The sequence below is a fragment of the Marmota flaviventris genome, chromosome 17 (assembly GCF_047511675.1).
Source record: "Marmota flaviventris isolate mMarFla1 chromosome 17, mMarFla1.hap1, whole genome shotgun sequence".
Taxonomy (NCBI): domain Eukaryota; kingdom Metazoa; phylum Chordata; class Mammalia; order Rodentia; family Sciuridae; genus Marmota; species Marmota flaviventris.
In genome coordinates this window covers 44566858-44580241 of record NC_092514.1, presented here as the reverse complement: position 1 = coordinate 44580241, position 13384 = coordinate 44566858, and the positions used below count along the sequence as shown (strand labels likewise).

Genomic DNA, 13384 nt, shown 5'->3' with positions numbered 1-13384 from the left:
CTTCCACAAAACACTAGACTACAGCAACTAAGTTCTTTGCCACTTTATAACAAGGATCACCTTTCCTCCAATTTCGAATTACATGTTCCTCATTTCTATGACCTCACCAGAATCACCCTGGCCCCTTTTTGTATTCTTCTTTAGGTACTGGGGATTAAACCCAGGGACATTTTACCATTGAGCCACATTTTATTTTTATTTTGAAACAGGGCCTCACTATGTTGCCGAGGCTGGCTTTGAACTTGCGATCCTGCTGCCTCAGTCTCCCAAGTTGCTGGTATTACAGGTGTAAGCCACTGTGTCCTGCTCAGTATCATCCATATTATTTGTGTGTGTGTGTGTATAAAATGTCCACATATCTAGCAAGCATCTCAAAATTCTTCCAGTTTGTACTCATTACTCTGTTCCAAAGCCACTTCTACATTTTCAGGTATTTGTGACAGTAGTACCTCAGTTCCTGATACTATAATGTGTTTTAGTCAGCTCTGGTTGTCATAATAAAAATATCGTAGATTTGAATGATTTAAAAACAGAAATTTCTCACAGTTCTGAAGACTAGAAGTTCAAGATCAAGGTTATGGCTGATTTAGTTTCTTGTGAGGGATCTCTTGGCTTGTAGATGCACCTTTTTGCTGTGTCCTCAGTTGGGAGAAGGGAGTGAGCTTTCTGTGTGTGTGTCGGGGCGGGGGGGGGGGGGTGCTACTTGGGATTGAACCCAGGGGTGTTCTGCCACTGAGCTATTTCCCAGTTTTTTTATTCTAATTTTGAGATAAGATCTCTCTAAATTTCTGAAGCTGGCTTCAAACTTGTGATTTCCTCCTGCTTCAGCTTCACCACAGATTACAGGCATGCATCACTGAACCCAGTATCTAGTGTCTCTTCTTAAAGTCACTAATTTTGTCAAATCAAGATATATATCTTATTATCTCATTTAACCTTAATTATTTCTTTTGAGGCCCTTTCTCTAAATACAAACACTTTTGGGGGTAGAGTTTCAACCTGTGAATATTGGGGGGGAACAATTCATAGTTGCAGACATTTATATCATGTAAAAAACTGATTTTCCTTCCAACACATTCCTAGCTGAGGTTGAAGAAGATGATGCTTCACCTTCTTGTTTTAGCTCTCATACTGTAAACATGAGTATCTTTTTTGTGTGTTCTTTTTGTTTGTTTTAATTTTTTAGTTGTAGTTGGACACAATACCTTTATATATATATATATATATATATATATATATATATATATATATATATATATTTTTTTTTTTTTTTTATAAATTTATTTTTTAGTTTTAGGTGGACACAATATCTTTATTTTACATTTATGTGGTGCTGAGGATCGAACCCAGTGCCTCGTGCATGCTAGGCGAGCACTCTACCACTGAGCCATGACCCCAGCCCAAGTTTATTTATTTATTTTTATGTGGTGCTGAAGATTGAACCCAGGGCTGGATGAGTGCTCTACCGCTGAGCCACAACCCCAGCCCATTGTGTGTTCTTTTTAATGCTGCATTTTTTTCTTTTTGTTGGTGATTTAAATGTTTAAAATGTCCCTCAGGTATAGTGCTTAACTGCTGGATAGTGTTTCTAAGCACAGGAAGGGTGTATTATGCCTTATGGAGAAAATACATGTATTAGATAAGTTGTTGGGTTTTTTGGTACAGGGGATTGAACTCGGAGGCACTTGATCACTGAGCCACATCCTCAGCCCTATTTTGTGTGTTATGTAGAGACAGGGTTTCATTGAGTTGCTTAGCACCACACAATTGCTGAGGCTGGCTCTGAACTCGAGATTCTCCTGTCTTAGCCTCCCGAGCTGCTGGGATTATAGATGTGTACTACTGCACCTGGCTAGATAAGTTTTATTCCTGGGTAAATTATTGTGCTGTTGGTTGTAAGTCAATATTAATAAATCAATATATAATAAATGTTTTAAACAGGAATACACATGAATAAGGTTATGTAGCCTGGTATGGTGGTGTGTATAATCCCAGCTACTTGAAAGGAGTGGAGGATCACAATTTGGAGGCAGCCTGGACAATTTAGCAAGACCCTGTCTCAAAGTAAAAAGCAAAAAGGGCTGGGGATATAGGTCAGAGTAGGATAGAATGTCCCTGGGTTCAGTCCTCAGTATGGGGGGGGGAAGGGTGGAGTGTATACATTAATCAATTGATGAAAAATGTAACCAGAGGTTCATTGAAATGTAACCCTTTATTTTCCCTGGGAACAATAATTCGTTATTCACTGTTGGTAGTAGTTTATAGAATATATAGAACTACAAATTATAAGAGTCAACTTTGAAATCACCTATGTTTTTTTTTTTTTAATTGTTTGTTTTTGAAGGTACTAGGGATTGAAACATGGGGCACACTATTGCTCAGCTACTTACCCAACCGTTTTTATTTTTTATTTTGAGACAGGTTCTAACTAAATTGTCAGGCTAGCCTCAAACTTGCAGTTTTCCTTCCTCAGTCTCCCAAGTTACTGGCATTAGGCATGTGCCACCACATATGCTTTCATTTTTATATTCTTATACTTTTACCAGTTACAGAACTCTTGGTTTATTTTTATTTTTATTTTTTTGTCAGTTCAATTATGTTATCCAATCACCTGGCTTTGAGAATCACTGAATAAATATAGAAGACTAGGGGTACTAGAGGTTGAACCAAGAGCCTTTTGCATGCTAGGCAAGTATTCTACCAGTGAGCTACACTCCCAGCCCTTATTAAAGGTCTCATTTAATTGCTTAAACTAGACTTGAATTTTAGATTCTTCTGCTTCACCTTAGACAGTAGCTGGGATTATAGGCATGTACCACTATGCATGACTTTTTGACCAATTCCTCTTCTCCATTGGTCTGCTGGTAAATATTTATTTTTATTTATTCATTTAAATTTCACCACTTCAAAAGGAAAGGCCCTACCCATTTCTTAATCGTTCCCTGTTCTTCTCTCCTAAGCCCCTACAACTATCAGTTCGTGTTCTGTTTCTGTAGATTTACGTATTCTGGATATTTCATATAATAAATATATGACCTGTATGTCTGGCTTTTCCACTTAGCATGTTTTTAGAGTTCATCTGCATTGTAGCATGTGTCAGAATTTTATTCCTTTTTAATAATATTCCATTGTATATATATAGTATAATATGTTTATCCTTTAATTAGTTGATAGATACTTAGATTATTTCTTTTCTTTTGGCAGTTGTGAACAGTGCTGCTATGAGCATGTATTTATAAATATTTGTTATAGTACCATTTTTCAGGTTTCTTTGGGTATGGTCTAGGAGTAGAATTGCTGAATCATATGGTAATCTTGTGTTTCAACTTTTTGGGGACCCACCAAAATTTTTTTTTTTTTTTAAACAGTGGATGAACCACTTTATGTTCCCACCAACAATGTATGGGGGTTTTGTTGATTTTAATTTTTCTAAACTTGTATTCATATCCAAACTATGCCATGATTTGGAAAATCAAGCTACCCATAGCCACTTGACTATGTTTAATAGTCTGTTGAATAGTCAAGTGATACAAGAAGTTGACTATATCATTAATGAACAGATACTGTTGTAAAAATGAATGCTGGGGGCTGGGGTTGTGGCTCACTGGTAGAGTGCTTGCCTTGAATGTATGAGGCACTGGGTTTGATTCTCAGCACCACATATAAATAAAAAATAAAGTTCCATCAACATGAAAATGAACAAAATAAAATTTTAAAAAATGAATGTTGGTTACATTTTTGCTTAAGTTAACTAATATGATAAAAATAAAAAAATAAAATTGGCTAAGTTTCATTTTGTTTTGCTGAATTGACTTTTTTCTCCCTTCTGGATAGTAGACACTAAACCCAGGGGTGCTATATCACCAGCCCTTTTTAATTTTTATTTATTTATTTATTTATTTAAAAAAATTTTTTTTCAGTTGTTGATAGACCTTTATTTTATTTGTTTATATGCAGTGCTGAGAATTGAACCCAGTGCCTTACACATGCCAGGCAAGTGCACTACTGCTGAACCACAGCCCCAGCACACCCTTTTTTATTTTTATTTTAAAAAATTATTTATTTTTGGTACTGGAGATTGAACCCAGGGGCACTGAGCCACATCCCCAGCCCTTTTTATTTTTTTATTTTGAGATAGGGTCTCACTAAGTTGCTTTAGGACCTTGCTAAATTGCTTAGGCTGACCTCAGACTTGTGATCCTCCTGCCTCAGCCACTTAAGCCCCTGGGATTACAGATGCATACTACTGTATATCTGGCTGAATATTTCCTAGATTTTTGGTGAAATTCACAATGTAATGGCTACAGATACAACACATTTTAAAATTCTGATTTGGACATTTTCTACCTCACATTATTAAATGGACTTTTTATAGATAATAAAATAAGCTCAGATCTGTGGCTAATTTGTTAGCTGATTTCCATGGAGAAAATACTGCCATTATAGATGATTTCAAGCTATTGACTTGATGGCATTAATCATGGAGGTGGAAGAAGAGACAACATTCATTAGCCTGTCTTTCTATGGTATTTCCCCTGTAAAGGACTATAGGTATGGGTCACCATGCCTGCATCTGCTGAAGAGGGTTTTTTGTTTGTTTGTTTTGTTTATAATGTAACAGGAACCCTGAAAATAAAATTGTTTTGTTTAATTGGGCAGTGGTGGGGGGTGTGCCCTCAGTGGTAGAATGTGTGCTTAGGGTGCACAAGGTCCTGGGTTCGACTCCAAACACCAAAATATGTACATATGTGCATAAAATTGGTATATTTAATGGAGAAATTTGTTTAGCTTTTTTTTTTTTTTTTCCCCTATGATGCTGGGCATTGAACCCAGGCTTCATGCATGGTAGGCAAGTGTTCTATTATTGAGCTGTACCTCCAGTTCTTTACCAAGAATTTAAATATGGGCTGGGTTTGTAGCTCAGTAGTAGAGCACTTGCCTTGCATGCGTGAGGTACTGGGTTCAATCCTTAGCACCACATAAAAATAAATAAAATAAAGATATTGTGTCCACCTACAACTAAAAAAAAATGTGCTTTATCAGTTTAAAATAACTCTATAAAAACCTGTGTATACTGGCAAGTTATATGAAAATTGTTATTATTTCTTTTTCTTTTTGAGTTAAATTGTCAAAACAAGGGTGCCTTTTAATTTTTGGTAATTACTTCAGAAAACAGTGTATAAATAGATTTATAAATTTCCAAATGAAAGCCTTTCTTTGAGGAGTTAGAAAAAAAGCCCTTGATTTTAAAGTATTTTTTGTAATGAATTATGCTTTTTGGATGCCATTTTTTATTATTTTTAATATCATTATCTCTTTCTTTAGGTTCGATTAGTGATAGTAGATGGAATTGCTTTTCCTTTTCGCCATGACATTGATGACCTATCCCTTCGAACTCGATTACTAAATGGCCTTGCCCAGCAAATGATCAGCCTTGCAAATAATCACAGATTAGCTGTAAGTATTACTGATCAAGAGAGTTTCTTTAATAAAGTCAAGACTGTATAAAATATTAATGTCTACAAATACCAAGGTAGATTTTGCCTTACTCTACAAAGGAAAAAAATACGTACATGCAGGGTTTTTTTGGTTTTGTTTTGGTACTGAGGATTGAACCCAGAGGTATTTTACCAGTGAACCACATTTTCCAGCCTTTTTAAAATTTTTTATCTTGAGATAGGGTCTCACTAAATTGCTCAGGGCTGGCCTCAAACTTTTGATCGTCCTCCTTCAGCTTCCTGAGGTGCTGGGTTATTACAGGTGGATTACACCACCACACCCAGTGGACGCAGTTTTGAAGGTTGTTTTATTTTGGTTTGGTTTATAAAAAGAATTAGTACTAGTCATAAGTGTCTTGTATCTGTTTTCCTGCAAAATAACAAGCATAATCAATGTAATTAAAAAAAAAAAACTTTGATAAATAAATGCCACCTTTGGTAATTGTATTTTATCTTTATCTAAATATATATTTTGTGTTTATAACGTCCTCATTTTTGTTTAGTAAGTATTTCATCATTTCATAGTAAAAAAATCATAGACTCATGGATTGGAAAAAATCATAATGTAAACAACCTAGTGTATTAAGGTAGAGCCAACTCTTTGAGATTTGAATGTGAAAAGAGAGGTAAATATAAGCTCAGAAATAAAGAGATAAAAAAGTAAGCTTTTTTTTTTTTTTGATATCACACAAAATACCAGACCAGCTTTGAGTTTACAATCCTGCCTCAGTCTCCTGTAATTCCTAGCTGGAATTACAGGCACACACCTCATGTGGCTTTTTTATTTTTTTAAACTTTAAACCACCTGTTTACCATTACTTTCCATTCTGCTACCCTATCTTACCACTGACAAACATACTTTTGTTAGGAGGAAGATGGAAGATCAAACTGTTTTACTTAATTTTTTTTTGTTTTTACCCTGATTAGAGTCTTTAAACACATCTTTGCAATACATGATAAGTTAATAAAGAATTCTTTCTATAAAATTTAAAACATACATATTTTCTTTGAGTTTCAGATTTTTTGCCATATTCTGAGAAGGATAGCTTCTATGTTTGAATTAATTTTTGCCATTAATTTAGCCTTGTTAATACCTGAATCAGTGAAGAATCCCCAGTAGAGGGCACTCAAGACTAACGGGTTGCATAGTTTTTTTAAGTTTATTTATTTTCCCCAGACTAAATTTCACTGTGTTACCCAGATTGGACTTGAACTTGAGATCCTCCTGCCTCAGCCTGCTGAGTAGCTGGGATTACATAGGTGTTTCACTGCACTTAACTAGGTTTTTGTTTTAACGGTAATAGCTTCATCTTTTTTTTTTTTTCTTTCTTTTATCTTTCTGTGTTCCTGTGAATGGAACCCAGGCTTCATACATGATAGGCAAGCCTTCTGTTATTGGGCTATGTCCCCAGCCCTTTTTATATTTTATTTTGAGACAGATTCTTGTTAAGTGTGGTCTCAAACTTGGAATCTTCCTGACTCAGCCTCCCTAATGGCTGGGAGTACAGGCACATGCTTCTGCATCTGGCTTCAAATCAATTTTCCTTATTTTGGGCAGGGGTACTAGGGATCAAACCCAGGGTGCTCTATCTCTACCCCTTCTTTAAATTTTAATTTTGAGACAGGGTCTTGCTCAGTTGCTGAGGTTGATCTAGAACTTGGAGTCCTCCTGCCTCAGCCTCCTGATTTGCTGGATTTATAGGTGTGTGCCCCATGCCCAACTAGAATAAATTTCTTAATGTGAAAGTATTAAACCAAAGGAATCTTTTTTTCCCCTCCCTGTAGAACTAGGAATTTAACCCAGGTGTACTTTACCACTGAGCTATACCCGTAGCCTGTTTTTTTTTTTTTTTTTTTTAACAGGATCTAACTATGTTGCTTAGGGTTTTGCAGAGCTGATGAGGCTGGCCTCAAACTTGCAACCTTCTTCTCAGCCTCCCTCGTAGCTGAGATTTCAGGTGTGTGCCACCACACCTGGCAAAGGATTCTGTTTTTAAGCATTTTGCTTGAGCGTTTTCTTTCATACTATTAAATTACTCTCAGAAAGCATGTTCCAAAATATGCTCTCTTTTAGCAATGAATGGAAATTCTTGTTTTCCCACATCTTTCTCACCCTTTGGTATTACCAGTCTTTTAACTCTTTTCCAAAATGAAATGAGGACAGGGTCTTGCTGAGTTGCTTGGGGCCTTGTTAAATTGCTGAGGCTGTCTTTGAACTTGCAGTTCTCCTGTCTTGGCCTCCCTGGCCACTGGGATTACAGGCCTATGCCACCATGCCTGACTAGGAAAGTCCTTTTAAAAATGTATTTCTAGGGCTGGGATTGTAGCTTAGTGGTAGAGCACTTGTCTAGCATGTGTGAGGCACTAGGTTCAATCCTTAGCACCACAGAAATATAAATAAATAAAATCAAGATATTGTGTCCATCTACAACTAAAAAAAATTTTTAAAAAATGTATTTCTAGCCAGGCTTGGTGGTGTATGCCTATAATCCCAGCAGTTTGGGACGCTAAGGCAGAAGTATTGTGAGTTCAGCAAAAGTATGGTGCTAAGCAGCTCCAGGAGACCCTGTCTCTAAATAAAATACAAAATAGGGGTGGGGATGCGGCTCAGTGGTCGAGTGCCCCTGAGTTCAATCCCCAGTACCCCCTCTCAAAAAATAAATGTATTTCTTTAGTTATTAGCCAAAAATTTTATAACTGCTTTAATAAGGTGTAATTCACTTATCACTCACCCTTTTAAAGTAAGTAATTCAATGTTTTGGGCAAATTCAGGAAGTCATGGAAAAATCACCACTGTCTAATTTTAGGACATTTCTAGTCACTCCCAAAAAGAAATCTCTGCTCCAAAATGACCCTTCAGACTATTAAAAATGTCTATACCTTTATTTTCTTCTCTAAGATCTCATGGAAATTTCTTCTGTTGCAAACCTGATGTCATGTACAGGGAAAGTAATTCCATAAAATATAGTTCCAAACTTAAAAACAAAAACCATTCTGCCCTCCCCATAGTCCCTAACAACCACTCATCTGCTTTATGTCTCTTTGAATTTGTCTCTTTTGGATGTTTCATATAAATAGAATCATGTAATATATGACCTCTTTTGTGTGGCTTCTTTCACTTAGCATAATGTTCTCAGTAGTCACCTATGTTGAACTGGGGATATAGCTTAGTGATGGAATGCTTGCCTAACATATTAAAAAAACACATAGATTCATTCATGTTTTAGCATATATATGTATCCTTTTATTATTTTATTGATATTAGTGCTTGAACCCAAAGGTGCTTTACCACTGAGCCACATCCCCAGCCTATTTTTCTTTTCTTTTTATTTTTTTGTACTGGGGATTGAACTCAGGGGCAATTTACTACTGAGCTACTTCCCCAGCCTTTTTTATTTTTTATTTTGAGACAGGGTCTTGCTAAGTTGTTTAGAGCCTTGCTCATTTGCTGAGGCTGGCATTTAACTTCTATCATCCTGTGTCAGCCTCTGAAGCCACTGGGATTACAAGCATGTACCCCATGCACAGCTTTTACTTTTTATTTTGAAACAGAGTTTTACCATGCCACTAGGGACTTTGCTAAGTTGCTGAGTCTAGCCTCAAATCTATAATCCTCCTACCTCAGCCTCCCAAGTCACTGGGATTATGGGCAGGTACCACCATGCTCTCAATATCCTTTTAATGACTAAATAGTTTTGCATTTTCTGAATATGCCACATTTTGTTTATCATCAGTTGAAGGGCATTTGGATAGTGAAAGTTTTGTTTTGTGAATTTAACCTTTATTTTATTTATTTGTTTTCATGTGGTGCTGAGGATTGAATTTAGTGCCTCACATGTGCTTTCCACTGAGCCACAATCCCAGCCTCGTGAAAGTATTTTTAAAGCTCTGAAGTTTATAATTTCAAAATGATTGTTAATTTTACTGTTTTAAAGGCTTATTTATAATGAGAACCTTGGAGTAATAACATGGTCATTTGTATCATGTTGAGTCCAATATTTTTGTAGAAATAGTGTAATTATTTTGTAAAGATTTGCTAATAATTCAAATTTGAATTTTAGGATGTTGGACAGCTGGTTCATTTTCTTGAATATATGTAATGGATAAGCTAAATACTAGGAACTAGTTCTGGCCAATAAAACTTTTGAAAAGATAGAAATTTGCAGTCTAGACCTTTGAAATGCTACTGAGGAACTGCATTTCTAGTTTTAATTTAACTTTTAAAAAGCTACATGTGACTAATGGCTATGGATCTGGTCATCATAGCTCTAAATAAAAAGTGTGGGCATAAGCAAATATTCTAGATGCTAAAACTTAAGCAGAATGTACAGTAAGAAGGATTACTCAGCATTTTGGGGAAGCTGGTTAGTCATACACTTCAGTTAATTACCAATTTAAATTCCTGCCTAGCTTGTTCTAAGATGCCTGGTATAAGGCAATGAATGAGGAAGGTACTATGGCACTTAAGGAGTGAATAATTTTAAAAAGTCATGTAATTCATTTGGTATCTGATTGAGATTAAAATGAACTACAGAGTTATTTCTAGCTAAACAAAAATTTTAGTTATGTTGCCATTGCAATAGAAACAGCCAAACAGCCTTTTCTTTTTTAAAAAATCATTTTATTATTATTATTATTTAGAAATCTTTTTTTTTTAACCTTAACTTTATTTTTATGTGGTGCTGAGGATTGAACCCAGCGCCTTGCACATACTAAGCAAGTGCTCTACCGTTGAGCCACAGCCTCAGCCCCTTGTTGTTTATTTTTTATGTGGTGATGGGTATTGAACCTAGGACCTTATGCATGCTAGGCAAGTGCTTTACCACTGAACTATCTCCCCAGCCCAGGCAGCCTTTTCTTGAGAGCTTGTTTGGAGGTTCTAGCAGGGGAACAAGCTACTTATATACCTTTGACTGAAGAAAAGTCCTCCTCTATCAGGGAAGATCTGCCTCTTGGACCGAGCATGCAGCTCTGGGAGGGATGCACAGGGAGCATTGAGGAAGGAAGGGATACCCTTCTAGCCATCCAGAGTCAGCTGAATCAACCCTGGTGATGAATGGGTGCCAGATTTTATAGGCAGGTCGTCCTCACATCCTGAACAGCATTTTCTTTCTTTCTTTCAAACAATTTTTTTTTTTTTAAGTAGGCAACTTATATTGCTTTTCAGAGAATTCTTTTTTCTTTAAGAGTTTCAGCTTGCAAAAGTAACTGTCTTCTTTCTGGAGGGATGTTTAGTAATGGAAGAATATTTAAAATAACCATTTGGGTTGGGCCTGGTGGCACATGCTTGTAATCCCAGTAGTTTGGGAGGCTGAGGCAAGAGGATCATGAGTTCAAAGCCAGCCTCAGCAACTTAGAGAGGCCCTAAGCAACTGTTTCTAAATAAAATACAAAAAAGGGGCTGGGGATGTGGCTCAGTGGTTGAGTGATTCTGGGTTCAATTCCCAGTACAAAAAAATAATTATATATATATGAACAATAATAAATGCTGGAGAGGATGTAGAGAAAAAGGAACACTTTTACACTGTTGGAGGGATTGTGAATTAGTACAACCACTATGGGAATCAGTATCAATATTCCTGAAAACACTAGGTATGGAACCAGCATATGACCCAGGTATTCCACTCCTCAGTATTTTTTATTTTTATTTATTTATTTTTTTAGTTGTTGATTGACCTTTATTTATTTACTTATATGTGGTGCTGAGGATCGAACCCAGTGTCTGCACGTGCTAAGTGAGTGCTCTACTGCTGAGCCACAACCCCAGCCCTCCACTCCTCAGTATTTATCCTAAAGAATTAAAGTCAGGATACTGTAGCGATAGATGCATACCCATGTTTGTAGCAGCACAATTAACATTAGCCAAACTATGGAATCAGTCTAGGTGTCCATCAACAGATGAATGAACAAAGGAAAAAATGACATATGTACACAGTATAGTTTTATTCAGCCATAAAGAAAAATGAAATTATGTCATTTTTAGGAAAATGGATGGAACTTGAGACTATCGTGTTAAGTGAAATAAGTCAAACTCAGAAGCTCAAAAGTCCTATGTTTTCTCTCATTTGTGGAAGCTAGAGAGGAAAAAGGAAAAGATAGGTGCTAGGGTAATCCCATGAAAAGCAAAGGGAGATCAGTAGAGTAGGGGAAAAGGAGGGGGACCAGGGAAGAGGGAGAAGTGCTGGGGTGGGAATATTGGTCAGATTATATTGTTATCTTGTGTGCATGTACTAATGTGTAACAATAAATCCCACCATCATGTACAACTATATGCACCAATAAAAAGTCTGGTGCAAAGAAAAACAAATTTAAAAAAGCATGGGGTGTGCGCTGGGGATGTAACTCAGTGATAGAGTGCCCTAGATTTACTTCCTAGTACCACCAAAAGATAAAAGTTTACTGTTGGGGTTGTGTGGAGGGGTGGCTCATAGATTATGTGGAGAATGGTCAAGGCCTTGGGTTCAATCCCTAAAATAAAAAAAATAAAGTGATTGTCAAAACATGGAATCTTTGGCTAGGACTGTAGCTCAGTGGCAGAGCACTTGCCTGGCATGTGTGAGGCACTGGGTTCTATCCTCAGCACCACCTAAAAATAAATATATAAAGGTATTATGTCCATCTACAACTAAAAATTTTAAAACAAAAACATGGATTTTTTACCATAGGCCACTTTTTCATCCAAGAGAATTAGTAATATTTTTAGCTTTGAAGGCTATCTCTGAGTATAGCAACAACTGGTTATTACTAACAAAGTATTATAGTTTTAATTTAGAATTTGATCTGGTTACTGAGTTTTCCTATTTCTATTTGTATTATACTTTATGAATTTAGAGCTCATATTTTTTTCTCACGTGTTTTTTCTCTGTAAAATGATAAAGTTTAATGCCATATTTGTCTCCTTTCTAAACATATTCCTTTGAATAAAGATATTCTAGCCAGGCTCGGTGGTGCATGCCTAAAATCCCAGTGGCTTGGGAGGCTGAGGCAGGAGGATCGCGAGTTAAAAGCCAGCTTCAGCAAAGTGCTAAGCAACTCAGTGAGACCCTGTTTCTAAATAAAATACAAAAAATAGGGCTAGGAATGTGGCTTAGTGGTCAAGTGCCCCTGAATTCAATCCTCAGTACAAAAGAAAAAACAAACAATAGATAACTGTAATCTGAGTTACTTGGGAGGTTGAGGCAGAAGGATTGAGAGTTCAAGGTCAACCTGGACAATTTAGGAGACTCTGCTTAAAAAAAAAAAAAAATTCTGCGGGAGGCAATAATGGTAAAGAACTCTGAATCTTTTAAGCCTCCGATTTCTTATGTGTAAAACTGGAATAACAATCAAATTTAGCCACATGCAGTGGTGCCCCCTATAATCCAAGAGACTCTGGAGGCTGAGGCAGGAGGATTGCAAGCTTAAGGCCAGTCTCAGCAATTCAGCAAAGCTCTAGATAACTTTGGGAGACCCTGTCTCAAAATAAAAAATTAAAGGGTCTGGGAATGCAGCTCAGTGATAAAGCTGCAAAAATACAGTACCAAAATAAAGTACCAAAAATAGTATAAGTAAAATAGTACTCCATTATAGAATAGTTGTAAAAATTAGATAAGGTAATGAAAATAAATTGTATTTAAAAGTTTCTGGAATGTATTCAGTACTCAATAAATATTCATTACCACTATGATGTTGCTGCTGCTGTTCTGGTTATCTTACTGACTTGCACAAAACTTGAATTTTTTTAAAAAATATTTTTTAGATGTTAATGAACCTTTATTTTATGTATTTATTTGTGTGTGGTGCTGAGAATCGAACCCAGTGCCTCACACATGCTAGGCAAGTGCTCTACCACTGAGCTACAACCCCAGCCTAAAACTTAAAAGTGAAGGTTTTCTAGTTCTCCAAGT

General features: G+C 36.4%; 1 protein-coding gene across 5 annotated transcripts in view; it reads left to right on the top strand.

Moving 5' to 3' along the window:
• LOC114080978 (DNA repair protein RAD51 homolog 3) overlaps positions 1-13384 on the top strand; it is a 32780-nt gene that overhangs the window by 6533 nt on the left and 12863 nt on the right. For all 5 annotated transcript variants that reach the window (XR_011704954.1, XM_027922553.2, XM_027922552.2 and 2 more), the window contains exon 5: positions 5326-5457. Coding sequence is in view for 4 of the 5 variants with exons in the window: in XM_027922553.2 (XP_027778354.1) it covers positions 5326-5457 (132 nt within the window). In the remaining variant the exon portion in view is untranslated. The remainder of the gene's footprint in view (positions 1-5325; positions 5458-13384) is intronic.